Source organism: Vombatus ursinus, unplaced genomic scaffold, assembly GCF_900497805.2.
Source record: "Vombatus ursinus unplaced genomic scaffold, bare-nosed wombat genome assembly UNPS02014935.1, whole genome shotgun sequence".
In the NCBI taxonomy this organism is placed as follows: Eukaryota; Metazoa; Chordata; class Mammalia; order Diprotodontia; family Vombatidae; genus Vombatus; species Vombatus ursinus.
This window is the reverse complement of record NW_020954713.1, coordinates 2,357,692-2,374,356: the sequence shown is the minus strand read 5'-3', so window position 1 is coordinate 2,374,356 and position 16,665 is coordinate 2,357,692. Positions and strand designations below refer to the sequence as shown.

Here is a 16,665-nt window from a genome sequence, read left to right as displayed (position 1 = left end):
AGACCAGAGGACAGAGGCTGAATTCAGGGCAGATACTAGGGGCAGCTGTCCTGGAACACAGCCCTGGGGGAGGAAGACTGGGTGAACAACGACAAGGAGGACTAGTCTAAGTTTTAAAGCTGAAAAGCAGCTAAACTAGTAACTGGGCCTTTTGCTTTAGGGCAATGAACACTGGATTTGGAGTCCAAAGTTCAAATCCCAGTTCGGCCATTTACCGATCTGACTCCATCCCATCTTCTCTACATCACCCCCTCTACCATACCCATTCTCTCATTTATCTTCAATCTTTCCCTTGTCTACTGGTTCCTTCCCTACTGCCTACAAACACACCCATGTCTCTCCTATCCTCAAAAAACTGTCAATTGATCCATTCCTACTAACTCAGTTCAGTCATTTTTCAGTTGTGTCTGACTTTTCATGAACCCTATTTGAGGTTCTCTTGGCAGAGATACTGGAGTGCTTTGCCATTTCCTTCTGCAGCTCATTTTGCAGATGAGGAAACTGAGGCAAACAGGGTGAAGTGATTTGTCCAGGGTCACACAGCTGGTAAGTGTCTGAGGCCAAATTTGAACTCAGATCTTCCTGGCTCCAGGCCCAGTGTTCTATCCACTTCATCATCTAGCTGCCCCTATTCCCAACAACTATTATACTATATCTTTTCTCCCTTTTATGGCTAAACTTCTTCAGAAGGCTGTCGCCAATCAATGCCAAACCCAATGGCCTTTTCTCAGCCCTCATCCATCTTGACCTCTTTGTGGCCAAGACTCTCTTAATCACCCTCTTCTCCTCAATACTTCCTTCTTCCTAGATCTCTATGACACCGTCCTCTCCTGGCTCTCCTCCTATCTTTCTCAACACTTCTCAGTCTCCTTTTCTGGATCTTCATCCTCCAGATCATGTCTGTTAACTGTGGGTGTGTCCAAGGGCTCTGTCCTGGGCCATCTTGTCTTCTCCCTCTATACTATATCACTGGGTAATCTCATCAACTCTCATGGATTCAATGCTGATGATTCTCAGATTGATTTATTCAGCCCTAAGCTTTTTCCCAGCCTTTAGACTCATATCTCCAATGGGTTATTGGTCATCTAAAAATGGAATTCCTGCAGACATCTTAAACTTAGTCTGTTCAAAACTTAATTCGTTAGCTTTTCATTATCTGTCCCCCAAAACTCTCCCCCTTCTGCACTTCCCTGTTACTGTTGAGACCACCACCATCTTCCCAGTTACTCAGGCTCAAAACATAGGTGCCATCTTCAACTGCTCACTTTCTCTCACTCCCCATAACCATGCTGCTGTTGAGTCCTGTCCATTGTACCTTTGTACTATCTCTAGTAGACCCCCCCCAGCCACTCCTCTGACGCTGCTGCCATCTCACACCTGCACTATTTCGATAGTTTTCTGGTTGGTTTCCTTGCTCAAGCCCCTCTCCCACTCCAGTCCCGCTTCCACTCAACTATCAAATTAATCTTCCTAAAGCACTGGGCTGACCATGTCATCATTCCCCTAATTCAATAAACTCCTGGGGTTCCCTATTACCTCCAGAATCAAATATAAAATCCAAAATCACATATAAAAATAAAAAAACGTAAAATATATAAAACATAAAATTTGACTTTTAAAACCTTTAATAATCTGGCCCCTTTCTCCTTTTCTAGTCTTCTTATACCCCATCCACCCCCATATACTCTAACCCAGTGATACTATCTCCCCGGCTGTTCCTTGCACAAAACACTCCATCTTCCAACTCCCCCCCCCACCCCCCAATGTCTGGAAGACTCTCCCTCCTCATCTTCCCCACCCCCCACTTCCTTCAAGTCCAAGCCAAAATCTTATTGTCTCAAGAAGCCTTTCTTACTACTTCTTTCCAGTTTATCTTGCCTGTATCTTGTTTGTACATAGTTGTCTCCCCCATTAGACTGGAAGCTTCTTGAGGGCAGAGTGCATATTTGTTTTTCTTTGTATTCTCAGAATTTAGCAAGGTGCCTGCCACATACCAGGTCCTTGATTAATACTCATTGATTTGACTTAGCCCATCTCTGAAATGAGAAGGTTAGTTGAGATGTTGAATGTCCCTCTCTTTAAGTAAGATCAATGAAAGCAGGGGAGGCATTTCCCTAAGAAACACCCTTTGATGCAACCTTTGGTGAAGCGGATAGAGTGCAGGGGCCAGGAGTCAGGAAGATCAGAGTTCCAATCCAATCTCAAACACTTACTAGCTGTATGACCCTGGACAAGTCATTTAACCTCTGTTTGCCTCAGATTGCTCAGTTGCAAAATGGCTATAATGATACCACCTGCCTTCCAGGGTTGTTGTGAGGATGGAATGAGGTAAAATTGGCATGGTTAGGTGTTTAATAAATGCTTGTTTCCTCATAATATTCCCCCCAACCCCAGTCAGCCACACACAAAAAAATCTTGGGAACAGAGTAATTTAGTTTCAGGAGGGATTTATTGTGACCATTATTCCTAAAAGTCTCCAAGGCCACTATATATGAAACCCACAGGGGCCGAAGGAGGAAGTTGGCTTAAAACTCAGAGCCACAGAAAGTCACAGGTGGGAAATGGCTTAGAGCACTGATGTCAGAGCTGGGAGGATTCTTAGAAAGGGGTTCCTTTTTTTTAAATTATTTTTTATTTAGTATTTTATTTTTCCCCAGTTACATACAAAAACAAATTTTAACATTCAGATCAGGGGTTCTTAATCTAGGGTGTGTAAACTTTTATATCTATATATAATTGTATTTCAACATAATTGGTTTCCATTTTAATCTGATGTATTTTATTTTATGCATTGAAATACCTTGTGTTGAAAAGGGGTCCATAGATTTCAAATTTCCAAAAGGGTCCATGGCACAAAAACAGTTACAGGACATCACAGCCAAAACACAGGATGTCAGAGCTGGGAGGGCACTTAGTATAAGGCATTCTGACCCTGGAGTTGAGTGATAGTGAATGAGATCCTTGCTGGGACACTTACAGGCTGGGCAACCTTTGGACAAGCCATTCAACCTCAGTTTCTTCAATTGTAATATGGGGAGTCTGGACTAGAGCAGTGCTTTATAACCTTTTGTGGGTCCTGGACCTCTTGGGTACTTGGTCTGGAGAAGCCTAGAGACTCCTCCTCAGAATCATGTTTTTAAATGCATAAAACAAAATACACAGGATTGCAAAGGAAATGAATTATATTGAAATAGTTATCAATTTTTTTAAAAAAGAAAGTCATGGGTTCCAGGTTAAGAACCCCTTTACTAAACAAGTCTGAAAGACTTAAAGAACCCTTGCACCATGATTCCCAGTGGGGGAGGGGAGGAAAGGAAGAAGCATTTATTAAGCACCAACTATGTATAAGGCACTGTGCTAAGCATTTTACAATTATCTCATTTGATTCTGATGAGGAAGCTCCTGATAGATAAGTGGGGGCACTTGGGGTGCAGATTGAGACATATTCTTTGGACATGGCCAACAGGGAAATTCATTTTGTTTGACTCTGTATGTCGGTTACAAGGTTTGTTCCTCCAACATCACTTTCATCAATGTGGGGCAGGGAAGGGTAGGATGGATAGAAAATTTATTTTTGTTCATTGAAAAATTTTTTTTAATGTACTATATAGACTACTGTAAAAAAATCTAAACCTTCTACTAGATAATCCCTATGGTTCCTTGTAGCTTTACAGCATAATAATAATTAAAAAAAGTCATTTAACCTCTCAGTACACCCAGGAAACTCTTTAAGCCTATATATTGCAAAACAGTTACCTATCTGTGTCAGTAGAGGGAGCTTTCTTACTGGGAATTCCCTGTACAGATAAAATCATAGGTACAGATTAAAAGAATCCTTTGTAAATACTTTGATGTGCTTGTGCACATGTAGAAATGTAAACTCCTGTGAAATGTAAACTTCTTGGAGGCAGGGAATATTTCTTCTTTTGTATTTGCATCCCTAGGACCTGGGACAGTGCATGGTACATTTTATTTGTTTTTTGTTTTTTTGTTTCTATTTATTTATTTATTTTTTTTAGCCTGGTACATTTTAGGCACTCATTAAATGCTTCTTTAATTGAACATATGTGTACTAGATACCTCCCTACTCTCCCTATGTAGAATGTAAGCTCCATGAGGGCAGAGACTGCTTCATTTTTATTTCCTTATCCCTAGTGCCTAGCATAGTGTCTAGCACACAGTAGGAGCTTAATAAATGCTTATTGAGTCACTGAACACATGCCTAGCTTTCCAACCTCCAGTCCCCAGGTCCAGGAGTAGAAATAGGAATCATGGAAGGTATTACTAGATGAATGGGAAACTGAGTGAGGATATGTCAATGTTATAAAACATATAAAAACAGGAGTCAGTGGTAAAGACAGGATTCAAATCTTTACCTCAGTGTCTCCAACACGCCAGTAATTGACTTCATACAGAATAATAAGGCCATTGGGATGTTTAGGCTCCTGCCATCGCAAATGGACAACGTTCTCAAGCACTTCATGGGTCACTGCACCGACAATATCATCAGCTTTGGCTAGAAAAGAAAAAAATCTGAAGGTCAGAATACCAAGAGAATAGAAGGGTCACAATCAGTCAACTGGAAGACCAGGGAGGAACCCTAAGAAGTCCCTTGGCCTGGCCCCCATTCTTAAACAAAGGGGTCTATGTGAAGGATCAGCAGCTGTTTCTGCTTCTGTTTTGTTTTGAGACTAGGTCTCCCTATCTCATTCAGGCTGGAAGTGAAGCACTCACAGGTCTGATCAGCGTGGGACCCTGTTTCTCACCTGGGCCAGTTCACCCCTCCATAGGCAGCCTGGTAGCCTCCCATTCTTTGGGGGTCACCACATTGGTTCTGAACTTAGTGTGAATACCTACCAGCCCAGCTCTACTGTAGCTCAGAACTCCTGAGCTCCATCCATCTACCAACCTCATCCTCCCAAGTAACCTGGAGGCATTACACACAAGCGGTGGCAGGATCACAGGTCTAGAGCTAAAAGGGAACTCATAGACATCTACTTCAACCCCTTATTTTATGGATGAAGAAAGAGAAGTGATTTGCTCAAATTAAATCCATAATAAAAACAAAGTAGGTATTTATGTTAAAGTTACAAAATTTTGGAAAGTAACTTAAGTTGTATACTTCACATCAAATTACTTTATTTGATGTAAAATAAATATCTAAAAAGTAAAATAAATATCTAAAAAGCTTAGGGATCATGGCAAGGATTATGAGATGAATGGGACATTGATTGAGGATGCATCAATGTTATAAAATATACAATAACAGGAGTAAGTGGCAAAGCCAGGATTCAAATCTAGGTCTTCTGTCCCTACATCTAGTGTTCTTCCTTTGTCTCTTTGTTTTTATGACCCTGCCTGGGAAATACTCATCATTTCCTTAACCAAACAACTTTAACAACCTTTTCATGAATTTACAAAGGAGATTAGCAGTTATGATCTTCAGAATGCTGAAAGAATAAAACCACCCAGGTTAAAAAAAAAACAAAAAACAAGCTCCCTTTCCTCTGGGACTCATTGGTGGAGAGGTGCGCAATGCCGCACACATGAAATGGGCCTTGGGTAAATGTTTGTGGAGTGAGTCAGGGAAGAAGGGAATGAGATCGTGCATCACAGAGGAGGCACACGGAAGCTGACTTGCCTTCAGGCATGGTTCTAGCGCTGACATAGGCGGCGAGGCCACACCTGGACTCCTGCTCGTCATGGTTGCATGCCTGGAGCTCAATTCTGTAACCAGTAAAATGCTGAAGGCCGGAGATGACCAGGGACTCCTTAGACTTCACCTTCTCGAAGGGCTTTGGTTCCTCCGTGCTGGCAGGCGCCGTCGTGGAAGAGGCGTTGGAGAGCGAGGACCCCGTGGGTGTCACCACGGTCATGTTTGCCACACGAACCCGGAGATCCCTTCGCCTCCTCGCCGGCCTGGAGCAACACACATACACACCCCACACGTCTGTGTGTAGTCCCCTGGATGGCGTAGAGGACACAGTTCACTCGGCACAAGAAAGGTTAAAACGGACGGATACAGGGGAGAACGGACACAACCAACACAACCCTTACACACCAAAATACAGACAGCCCCCAAATGAACAAGCAGCCTAGACAGGAGTAAGCTACTTCAGTGTCTCGGACACGACTAGTCAAGGGGACTGGGTCCCTCGGTCAGCCTGGCTTCAGTATCTCCCATGGGGAGCATACCCTGGGCCAGCGGGGGAGGGGTCTGTGTTCTCCTCCTGGGTTTGTCCATTACTGCTCTGAATTTGGCAGTCACAAGATTACAACATCCTAAGTTCACGAGTCAGTATCCTGCACCAAGAGCCAGCTATCACTGTCCCCAAATTTTTTTTTTTGGTGAGGCAATGGGGTTAAGTGACTTGTCCAAGGTCATACAGCTAGTAAGTACCAAGTGTCTGAGGCCACATTTGAACTCAGGTCCTCCTGACTCCAAGGCTAGAGCTCTATCCACCATGCCACTTAGCTGCTCCCAAAATTAACTCTTAAAAACTGTTTTCGGGGCAGCTAGGTAGCGCAGTAGATAGAGCTCTGGCCTTGGAATCAGGAGAACCTGAGTTCAAATATGGCCTCAGACACATGACTAGCTATGTGATTTTGGGCAAGTCACTTAACCCTGATTGCCTCACTAAAAAACAAAACAAACGAACAAAAAAACCCAGAAACTGTGTTTGCCAAAGCCCTTTGGTACTACCAGCCAAAACATTTCTCCTCTAAACATCCTGAAACCCATCTGCTAAACAAGACAAATCATTTAGGGAACCTAACCTACAGAAGCTGGCATGAATCTGGGAGCCTGGCAACCCTGACGGTGCCATCAAATGGCAGTTCCTTTAAACATCTTTCCCTGACAAACACATCCCACCACTTATCACATCAAAGAAATACACATGCAGACTTTTTTGCACAGGAGCAGCAAAGTGACGGACTGGCAAAAACTCGGCCAAGAATCTGGTATCATCTAGACACCTGTGATGCTAATTACTGATATTGCTAGTAGCTGGCTCTGGAGCTGCACAGGTGCAAAATATGCCTGGTCCCAGCAAATGGGCCATCTGCCCGCATGCCTGGGAGCTTATGCAAAAGGCCCAGCGACTTCAGACTGTGATTTCACCAACCAGCCATAGTCAGGACCTTGCCCAAGAAGTATGTATGTAAGGTATCGAAGGCCCTGAATATTGAAAGGCTTCTGGGAGAAACCAAGATAGGGTGTGGGCATGGAGAATGATGAGGGGAATTCACATTCTTAAAGCACATTAAGCCTTGCAAAGGGCATTTCACATAACAACTTTTTTTTTTAAGGCAATTGGGGTTAAGTGACTTGACCAGGGTCATACAACTAGTAAGTGTCAAGTGTTTGGTCTGAGGCCGGATTTGAACTCACATCCTCCTGACTTCAGGGCTGGTGCTGTATCCACTGCCCCACCTAGCTGCCCTCATATAACAACTCTTCAAAGCAGGAAAGATGAGTGTTATTTATTTGGGGATTTGAACTTGCAATTTTTTGTGAGTGTGGGGGACTCCCAGTCTGGAAACCCCCTCTGCCAATACCAATTAACATCTGCTCTCCATCTTTAGAGACTCTGAGGTCGGCCCTTTGTCTGGGAGGCATCACTACCTCTCACCTTTCACATGCAGGTATGATTACTATAATTACTAACCACATTTTACAGATGAAGCTTCAAGAGGCTAAACAAATTAATTGCCTACAGGGTCACAAAACTAATCAGATGCTCGTGGCATCATATATCCAGAACTGGAAGGGACCTTAGAGGTCAATCTAATTCCACCCCCTCACTTTACAAAGAAGGAAACTGAGGCATAGAGAGGTTAAATGTCACAAGGTCACATAGGGAGCAAGCAATGGGGATAAGATTTGAATTAGGGATCTCTGGCCCCAAAGTCATTCTTTCTATGGCCACTACCAGCTTCCTGTTTTCTATTATGGTTGGCTGCCTCTAACTTTGCAAACAGCAGATGCTTAATAAAATCCTATTGTGAAAGGAGCAACAGCTCCTATGCAATTCTGTAATCCTTAGCTTACAAAGAGCTTTTCTCCTCGACATCTTGGGAAGCAAGTAGCACAAGGGAGGTAAGTTTCTCTATAATACAGGAAAGAGCTAGAAGGTGAGGGGATTTGTCCAGGGACACATAACTAGTAAATCTCAAAGGCAGGATTTGAATGCTGGCCTCCAGCCATCAACTGCACTAAGTTAAAGGTAACAATTGCTGGGTCATGAAAAATAAAGCTACTTGCCACTGAGGCACAAAAAGATGTTGGTTGTTTCCAGAAGTCCCAGTGTGCCAGCTATGACTCCACTTTGGTTCAGTGAAACTCCTTGGATTCCCTTTGGAAGGGGTATCTCTTTTGGGCAGCGATTTGACCAGCTGCCCTTAAGGGGAAGTCTCACCCCACTCAGAGAAGACATGACTCTTATAGCCTGGACATTCTCTCACCAGTCACCCAATGACAATTGAGAGGCCAGTTCTGAATTAACAGCTACCTTCTAATAAAAAGCTATACCCATTCTCCCCTTTTAAACTGAGCCAGCCTTTTCTGGCCAAAAGACAGCTTTGCATCTGACCAAAGTCCAGAATTCTTGCCATAAACTCTTGACCTCGAAACCTCCTCCCCAACCCTCTCCCCCAATGTTGTTTTGTTTTCCACCTCTCCCTTATCTTGTCATTTATCAAACTATGTATTACAGTTATCCACGTTTGCGCCCTGACCCCGCCCCCATCACCACCTCCACCACGACAGGGTTCATCCGCCTCTTATCTAAGCCTTCCATTTCTCCAGTGCCTGACCACAGGGCTCAACACACAGGAGTAGCTTCACAAACATTTGCCGTGGCTGAAAGAATTAGGCTAGCCAATCCACATACGCGTATCCCAAAGCTGGTGTCTGCAAGAGTTTTGCCAGAACCTTCACGCAGCCTCTCTCAGAGCTGATCAGTTTTGGACATTCTCTCCGGCTGTCCCCCATGCCTGCAAGCCTTTCCCCTCCTCCGCTCTGGCTACTGACCCCCTTTGCTTCCTCTAAGTCCCAACCGAAATCCCATCTGCTACAGGAAACCTTCCGCAACTCCTCTTAATTACAGTGCCTTTCTTCTATTAATTATTTCCTATTTATCCTGTATGTATGTATCTTGCTTTGTGTATACTTGTTGTCTTCTTTGTTAGAGTGTAAGCTTCTTGAGGGCAAGAACTGTCTTTTGCCTCTTTTTGTATCCCCGGTGCTTAGCACAGTGTCTTGAACATAGTAGGTGCTTAACAAATGCTTCCTGATTGATCGATTGCTGTTGAAAAAGGGCAGTACCACGCGGGGCCCACAGCAGGGGTTCAGTAACGGTTTGGTACGTCAGATGTAAGTGTTAGTGAAGCTGGTTTCTCCATCCCACCCACCCACGCACCCTGCTGCCCCACCCCAGATGCCATTCATGCGGGGTTGTCATTAGGAGAAAGCTGCATAGGAGACGCCTCGGAGCGAATGTTAGGGGGGCCCTGGCTGGTTTAGGAAGCTCCCCTGCAGGACAGCGCCAGGACATGCAAATGCACATTTAAAACCCACAACAAGTCACTAGAGAGGTTCTGCAAAACGGACATCCATCAGCCTCCCCGCCCTCCATCCACTGCCTCCTGCGGGCCAGAAAGCAAACGAGGGCGAGCAGGGCAGGGGCGGGGCAGGACAACACAGGGAGGGCAAGAGGCTCACTTCATACCTAGAGTCGTCAGCGCCATTCCCTGAGGATGCTTTTCTGTGGAAACAAAACCAACCATGTTGAAGGCAGATTGAACTTCGTCGGTTACATATCCTGTGCTTTTATTCCAGGCTGCAGAGTTTGCTCATCGGGACCACGGCTTACAGGATATGGAGCTGGAAGGAACCTGGGAGAGCCTCCAGCTCAAGCCCTTCATTTTACAGAGGAAGAAGCTAAGACTCAGAGAGGGAAAGCAACTTGTCCAGCATCACACAGCAGGAACGTGTCTGAGCAGGTATTTTATTTCAAGCCCGGGGCTCCTTTCACTACACTAGGTTCTCCTTTTACCCAGCATTCCCTACTGGCAGTTATGAATGCACAGGAAGCTACGAAGGCTCTTCCCAGGCTCACGCTGCTCCTAAAAGGGGGCACGGTTCAAAGATGCAACACAGGGAGGAGCTTAGGTTAAAAAAAAACCCTTCTGCACCCCCCACTCCAGCAACCATGTCTCCAGAAGACAAATGACAAAGCATGTCACTCATCTCCTAACGGAGAAGTCAGATGGACTCAGGGTCCAGCTAGAGACTTGCATTTAGGGACACAGCCATGGTCTCCATTCATTTAGCTTGACTGTATTTGTTTATTACAAGTACTATTTTTTCCCTCTTCTTTCTCTTGGTTCTTTGATTGGAGAGGGAGGTTTGAGAAGAAGAGGGGGTTTTCAGCAGTGCTGATACCCAAAAAATAAGAGAAGGAGGGCTTTGGAATATTTTTTAAATGCACAGAAGAGAACAGAAGGCATCCCAGAAGGAAGCAGATGTAAGCGGGGGCAGTTTTGAAAGTAATGTGTGGAATTTATTATAGACTTAAAAAAAAAAAACTCAAGTGGTATGAAATGCAAATTGTGTTCAGCTGTGTGTAGGGAGATGCTCTTTTTTTTCTTCTGATGCTTAAGTTCAAAAGAAAAAAAATAAAGAAGCTGATCTAGGAAGGCCTCAACCACTACCACAATGCAGGTGAGTAAGATAATAATAATGATAATAACAAAAATAATAAATGATATTTACCTAGTACTTTAAGGTTTGCAAAGTGCTTTACAAATTTCTCATTTTATCCTCTGGGGAAGTAGGTGCTTCCATTATCTCCATTTTACAAGTGAAGAAACTGAGGCCAGGAGCGGTTAAGTGATTTGCCCAAGGTCACACAGCTAGTAAGTGTCTGAAGTTGGATTTGAATTCAGGTCTTCCTGATTCCAGATCCTACTACTGGCCACTGAAGTCATCAGTGTAATATAGCAGAGAAGGCCCAGGAGTTTGAAACAGAGCACCTACGTTTTAATTCTGTTTCTTCCAGTACTTACTGCCTGTGTGCCTTTCCTTCTTTGGTCCTTATCTTCCTTAACTAGAAAATGAGGGAGCTGGGTTAGGTCCCTAAGACCCTCTGACCTGATGATCCTCAAATATGCTTAGACCCCAAAAGCCTAAAGCCTGACTCGGTAGTTTCTCCAAGTTTGAAAATGGATTTTGCCTTTTTAACAAGTCAGTGTCTGTGTCTACCTTCTGCTGGGGTCCCCTCGAAGACTGATAGCGACAATACAAGGGAGAAAATACAAATGAGACAAACAAGCCAATATATGTGATTACGTGAAAGATCTCTAAATTGTTCTGCATGGGGAACTCTCCCTATAAGTCAAGGGAGGATAGAGGTGACTTGACTTACCCAAGGTCACACAGCTAGTAATTCTAAGAGGCAGGAGGCCTCTGAACCACTAAACCATGCCATCTTTAAATTGCCCTTATGTCATTTGGTGTCAGACTTATGTAGCAGGTTGGTTAGTTTTCTAAATTATATTTCTCTTTTTAAAAATTCTTTGTTACAAAAGATGACTCTGTGAGTAGCAGGGATAGATTGAGAAGTGAAAGTTATTGAAAAACAAAAAATGACAGTGATTGAAAAATAAAAAGATATCAAAATGAATTTAAATATGAAAAATTCTCTACATCTGTGATTGCTAGAAACATGCTAAAGATGCTGGCATTTGAAGGAATGATACTTGGGCTTCCTCCAGATACAAATATTTTCAAGGTTTCCACTCCCTTAAGAATTGGTCAGTTCTTATGTCCAAAGGGCTATAAAACTGGGCATACCCTTTGATCCAGCAATACCATTGCTAGGTCTATATCCCAAGACATCCAAAAAAAAAAAAAAAAAAGGAAAAGGACCTAGCTGTACAAAAATATAGCAGCTCTTTTTGTGGTGACTAAGAATTGGAAATCGAAGGGATGCCCATCAATTGGGGAATGGCTAAACAAGCTGGGGTATATGATTGCAATGGAATATTACTGTGTTATAAGAAATGACAAGCAGGATGATTGCAGGAAAACCTGGAAAGACTTATATGAACTGATGCAAAGTGAAGTGAATGGAACCAGGAGAAGGTTGTACATAGTAACAGCAACATTGTTCGATGAAGAACTGTGAATGACTTGGTTATTCTCAGCAATACAATGATCCAAGACAATCCCAAAGGACTAATGATGAAGCATACTATCCACCTCCAGAGAAAGAACTGATATTGTCTGAATACAGACTGAAGCATGTTATTTTTCACTTTACTTCATTTTTTTCTTTTATTTGAGTCATCTTGTACAAAATGATGGAAATGTTTTACATAATTGAAAATGTATAACCTATATCTGATTGCTTATCATCTCAGGAAAGTGGGAGGGGAGAGAGGGACAGAATTTGGAACTCAAAACTTTAAATAAAAATGTTAAAACAATAATAATAATAATAATAAAAAGAATTGGTGAGTTCTAATAGGTATTACTTGCTATTAAGAAGCATGACCTTGCTGGCCTCACGGCTCCAAGAGAGAAAACATGGGGACGACACCTGGGGCACTAGAAATGGTACAAGATTCAGAATCAAGAGGACCTGGGCTCAAATCCCAGCACTACTACTTCCTCGTTGTGTGGGTAAGTCACATGATTTCTTAGGGCCTCCATTTCCTCCCCTATAAAATGAGAGATGGATCAGATGTTTTATCAAATCCCTTCTATGTTCTGAGATCCCATGTCTCTCTGGATGCCTCAACAGGAGAGAATAAATCTCTTCTTTACTTCATTTTTATCCATACGTGGAAATCTCTCTTCAGGAGACTAAGACTTGCAATGATGTGGCAGAGAGAAAAATAAAACAGCAACTTTAGGATGGAAGGGAGGAAAAAGAGCAGAGGGGGTAGGGGCAATCCAGGCACAAAGCCTCGGGCTGGATTCTATAAGGAGAAAGTGGTTTCTGGTATCTGTGGGGAGGCTGAGAAAGTCTGGTCAGGGAGAGAACCCACAGGAATTGTGTTTGTTGATGGAAGGAAAACTCCCCCTCCCACGTAAGCTGCCATGGCGTGTTTTGGGGTTCCCATATAAGAACAGCAGGGGCATGGTCCAAAAAGCTGAAAGGGGCCTGCACAGAAGCAAACTGCTGGAGAAGGATTACTGAAGTTCCCATTCCAAAGGATCTCAGATCTCAGAGTTTAACCAAGATCTCCTACGGTCCCCCAGCAAGAGCTCCTCTGGCCTCTGCTTGAAGGACCCCAGTGAGAGAGAACCTCCCAGTTCCCAAAGCAGCCTGCCCCACCACACAATAATCCTTCCAACACTAAAAGACATCAACCACTTCCCCTGAAGTCTCCTATTGTCCAGGCTACACATCCCCAGCTCATTTAACTGATCCTTGCATAACATGGTGTCCTATCTCTTCAGGAAGGCAGAGAAAAAGGCTGATGGAAAGAGAAGAAACAGGGTGAGAGAAGGCTGTAGAATGAAGAAGACACCAGGAAATGGGGTGAGGAAGGAAAACACCCCTTCCAGAGTCTCTCAGCACATTCCACTCCCTCTTTCCTGCCAGAACTCCCCAAGTTCAAACATCAAGATCGGCCAAAATAAACGTTCCTAGTCACGTTAGCTCCATGAACCACACGATCCAGATGGGCTACAGAGGCGATGGTCACAGCTTCCTATCATCATTCAGAGGGATGGTAGAAGATGGACAGGGCAGAGTAGCCCCACCTCCTGCTCTGTCTCTGGATGCAGGCCAAGGAGGAACTGCTCTCCTGGATGCTGTTTTATGGTTACCAGGCCTCCCTAACCATGGACTGGAATGTGTTACAAAGGACAGCACTGAACACACACAGCAGACTCAGCACCAAGCTCTGACTTCCTCTACTCAATGCTCTGACTAAAGGGTGATGCCAAGTCTCCTAGCACAGGGGTCCGGCAGCCTCAGAGAACAAGTTGAAGGGATCGTGCATCCTTAGGACTGGGCACAGGTGAATGCTGGGAAAGTCACACAAAGGAAAAAATGTTATCAAGTGCAGGATGAATCTAGCACCAGGTGGTGGTGCATTGGGTCATGGAGGGCAGGGATGTTTGGAGGAAATATCCATGGCCATGCTGACTTCCTTAAGATATACCAACCAGTTGATTCACCAGACTGAGAGAGAGAATGGTCTGCTTGTAACAGCTGTTGAATTAAAGAACTTGCTTGGCCAGAAATGACTAAAAAAAAAAAAAAGCCAACCACAACCAGAGACCTGCTATCTGCAACTTAACCAGGAGACAGAGTTGGAACGGCTAGGAAGCCTTTCCCTGTAGACAACATTTAAGCCATGCTGTGGTTGAGCAAAAATCTTCACAGACTCACATCTAACAGCTCTGAAATAGGGGACGGATGAGAAAGGACAAATGCATGCATTTCAAGGAATCTCTGCACTTGAAAGATATTCTCAAGAAGAGAAAGAGTAGGAAATTTGAGAAAGTAAAGGCATAATAGAATTCTAGGTTTGATCCCCTCTGGGAGGATGTAGGCACCTTGAGAGTAGGGACTGTTTCATTTTTTGTCTCTATATCTCCATTGCCTATCACATAGTAGGGGCTTAATAAATTCTCGTTGAATGTTAGTGAAAGATAAGCTCCTTGACCCCAGAAAGGATCCAACTGAGAATTTAGATGGATAATCTTGATGACGTCGACAAGAACGAGAAAGTTGGCCAGGTGTTGGGGGTGGGGCAGTAAGAGAGAAGAGAAGGAATTTTCTTCCAAAGACTTTTTCTCCTAAAAGTTTGTTTTGGGGAGGTATTGGAGGAAGAGAAGAAAATGATTTCTTTTTCAGAGAATCACATGATATCAGAATTGAAGAGACCCCAGTGGCCATTTTGTCAAGCCTGTACCTCAACAAAATCATTTCTACAACATACCTGGCAAATGGTCCCCTAGCTTTTTCTTGAAGACCTCCAGGGAAGGGGAGCCCATCAGCTCCCAGGGCAGCACTACTGGACAGCTCTCATATTCAGGAATGGTTACACCAAATTTAAACTGCCTCTCCTACTTCCACCCACTGCTCTTCATTCCACCCTCTGTAGCTGAGCAGAACAAATGTAAGCCTCTTTCAGGTGATGGCCCTTGAAGGCAACTATCATGTTCCTGTTCCTTCCCATCCCCACCCCCTCTCTCAGTGTGATCTTTTTCATCCCTAGAGCCTTCAAGGTTATACATCCCCAATTCCTTCACCCCATCAGCATGTGGCATGATCTTGAAGCCTTTCACCATCATGGCTGCCCTCCTCTGAACCTCTCTTGCTGGTCAATGGCCTTCCTAAAACATGGCGCTCAGAATTAAATGCACTACTCCATATTTTCCCCCCACTTAATTGTCCAATTATTGTGAATAGGCTTCTGTGGTGCTAATTAGAAGATAACTCATTCTTTAGTTGCTGATTCCACACAACAGGCCCCTTCAATTACATCCCACCATTCTCCAGGCCCACCTTGGGCTCAGAACCAAATCAATCCCCACAAAGGTGCTAAAGGGCAAGGGCATGTCTCACCTGGGGATGAAAACCTCATTGTGGAGGTAATTTTCAAACATCTTCCTAAAGGAAGACTCCTCCAGCTCCTTCAAGATCTGGGAGTCAGTCTTCGGACAAGAGCAACATTCTCCATTGGGATCCTCGTGGTTGCTCTGGTTGTGTTTCTGAGAATCTTCAGACTCAAAAGGAGGGGACCAGGTCCTGGATGGCAACTTTAACCCTGCAGAGAAACCCAGACAAGAGAGACAAAGTCACTATGGGATGGTGCTCACCTAAAGTGACTGAGTCAAGGGAGACACTCAAAGGCATTGCATTAACTCAAGGAAACCCTTTCTGACAGGTCACAGGAACTTAGACCTAGAAGGGACCTTCCTTTGAGATCACTTCATGGTCCAGTCCTCTCATTCTATAAAGGAGCAGAGCAGATTTGGCCAAGGTCACATAGGTAAGTAAGTGGTGGAAACAGAATTTGAACTCAGGCCCTATGACTGAGTCCTGGGTTTTTTCACTAAGTCACACCAACTTCACTGTCAAGGGATCAGAGCTGAGGAATGGACACCAAAGAATCCAGAACATTGAGTCAGCCTACCTAGCCTCACCAGATCTGCACCTTTCAGGAGCCACCTCCTACAAAAGATCTTTCCCCAATCCCTCCAATTATAAGCTTTCTCTTTCCTCTAGAAATTACTTTGTATTACCATATTTTGCATATACTTGCTTATGTGTGTGTGTCACATCACCAGTAGAATGTAAGCTCTCTGAAAGAAGAGACTGATTAGTTCTTATCTTTACATCCACAAAGATGAGCCCGCAGTATGTACTTAATACATGTTTGGTGAATTGAACTGCATCTTCAAAAATGTCCTCAAGCACTCACCTACCTGATTGCAGAGGATAGACCAGCCTTGGTGTCTTGACCCAGGCTATTTGTCTCTCTTCTCCCTCTTCACTTCTTTTTCTGAGAACTCAAACTCAAATGCTCCCTCCTTTAAAAGCCCTGAACAATTTCTTTCTTTTCTTTTTCATTCTCTTTCTCTTGTTCGTTCTCTCTCTCTCTCTCTCTCTCTCTCTCTCTCTCTCTCTCTCTCTC

The 16,665-nt window shown here is 43.9% G+C and overlaps 1 protein-coding gene across 5 annotated transcripts in view; it reads right to left on the bottom strand.

The window, feature by feature from the left end:
• The window catches only part of INSR (insulin receptor), a 155,103-nt gene that overhangs the window by 13,718 nt on the left and 124,720 nt on the right, over window positions 1-16,665 (bottom strand). For 3 of the 5 annotated variants that reach the window (XM_027844077.1, XM_027844079.1, XM_027844076.1), the window contains exons 10-13: window positions 15,594-15,795; window positions 9,732-9,767; window positions 5,642-5,919; window positions 4,377-4,516 (exon numbers count right to left, since the gene is read on the bottom strand). In XM_027844077.1, the coding sequence (XP_027699878.1) occupies window positions 4,377-4,516; window positions 5,642-5,919; window positions 9,732-9,767; window positions 15,594-15,795 (656 nt within the window). The remainder of the gene's footprint in view (window positions 1-4,376; window positions 4,517-5,641; window positions 5,920-9,731; window positions 9,768-15,593; window positions 15,796-16,665) is intronic. The other 2 variants (XM_027844078.1, XM_027844080.1) reach the window with 1 other exon arrangement.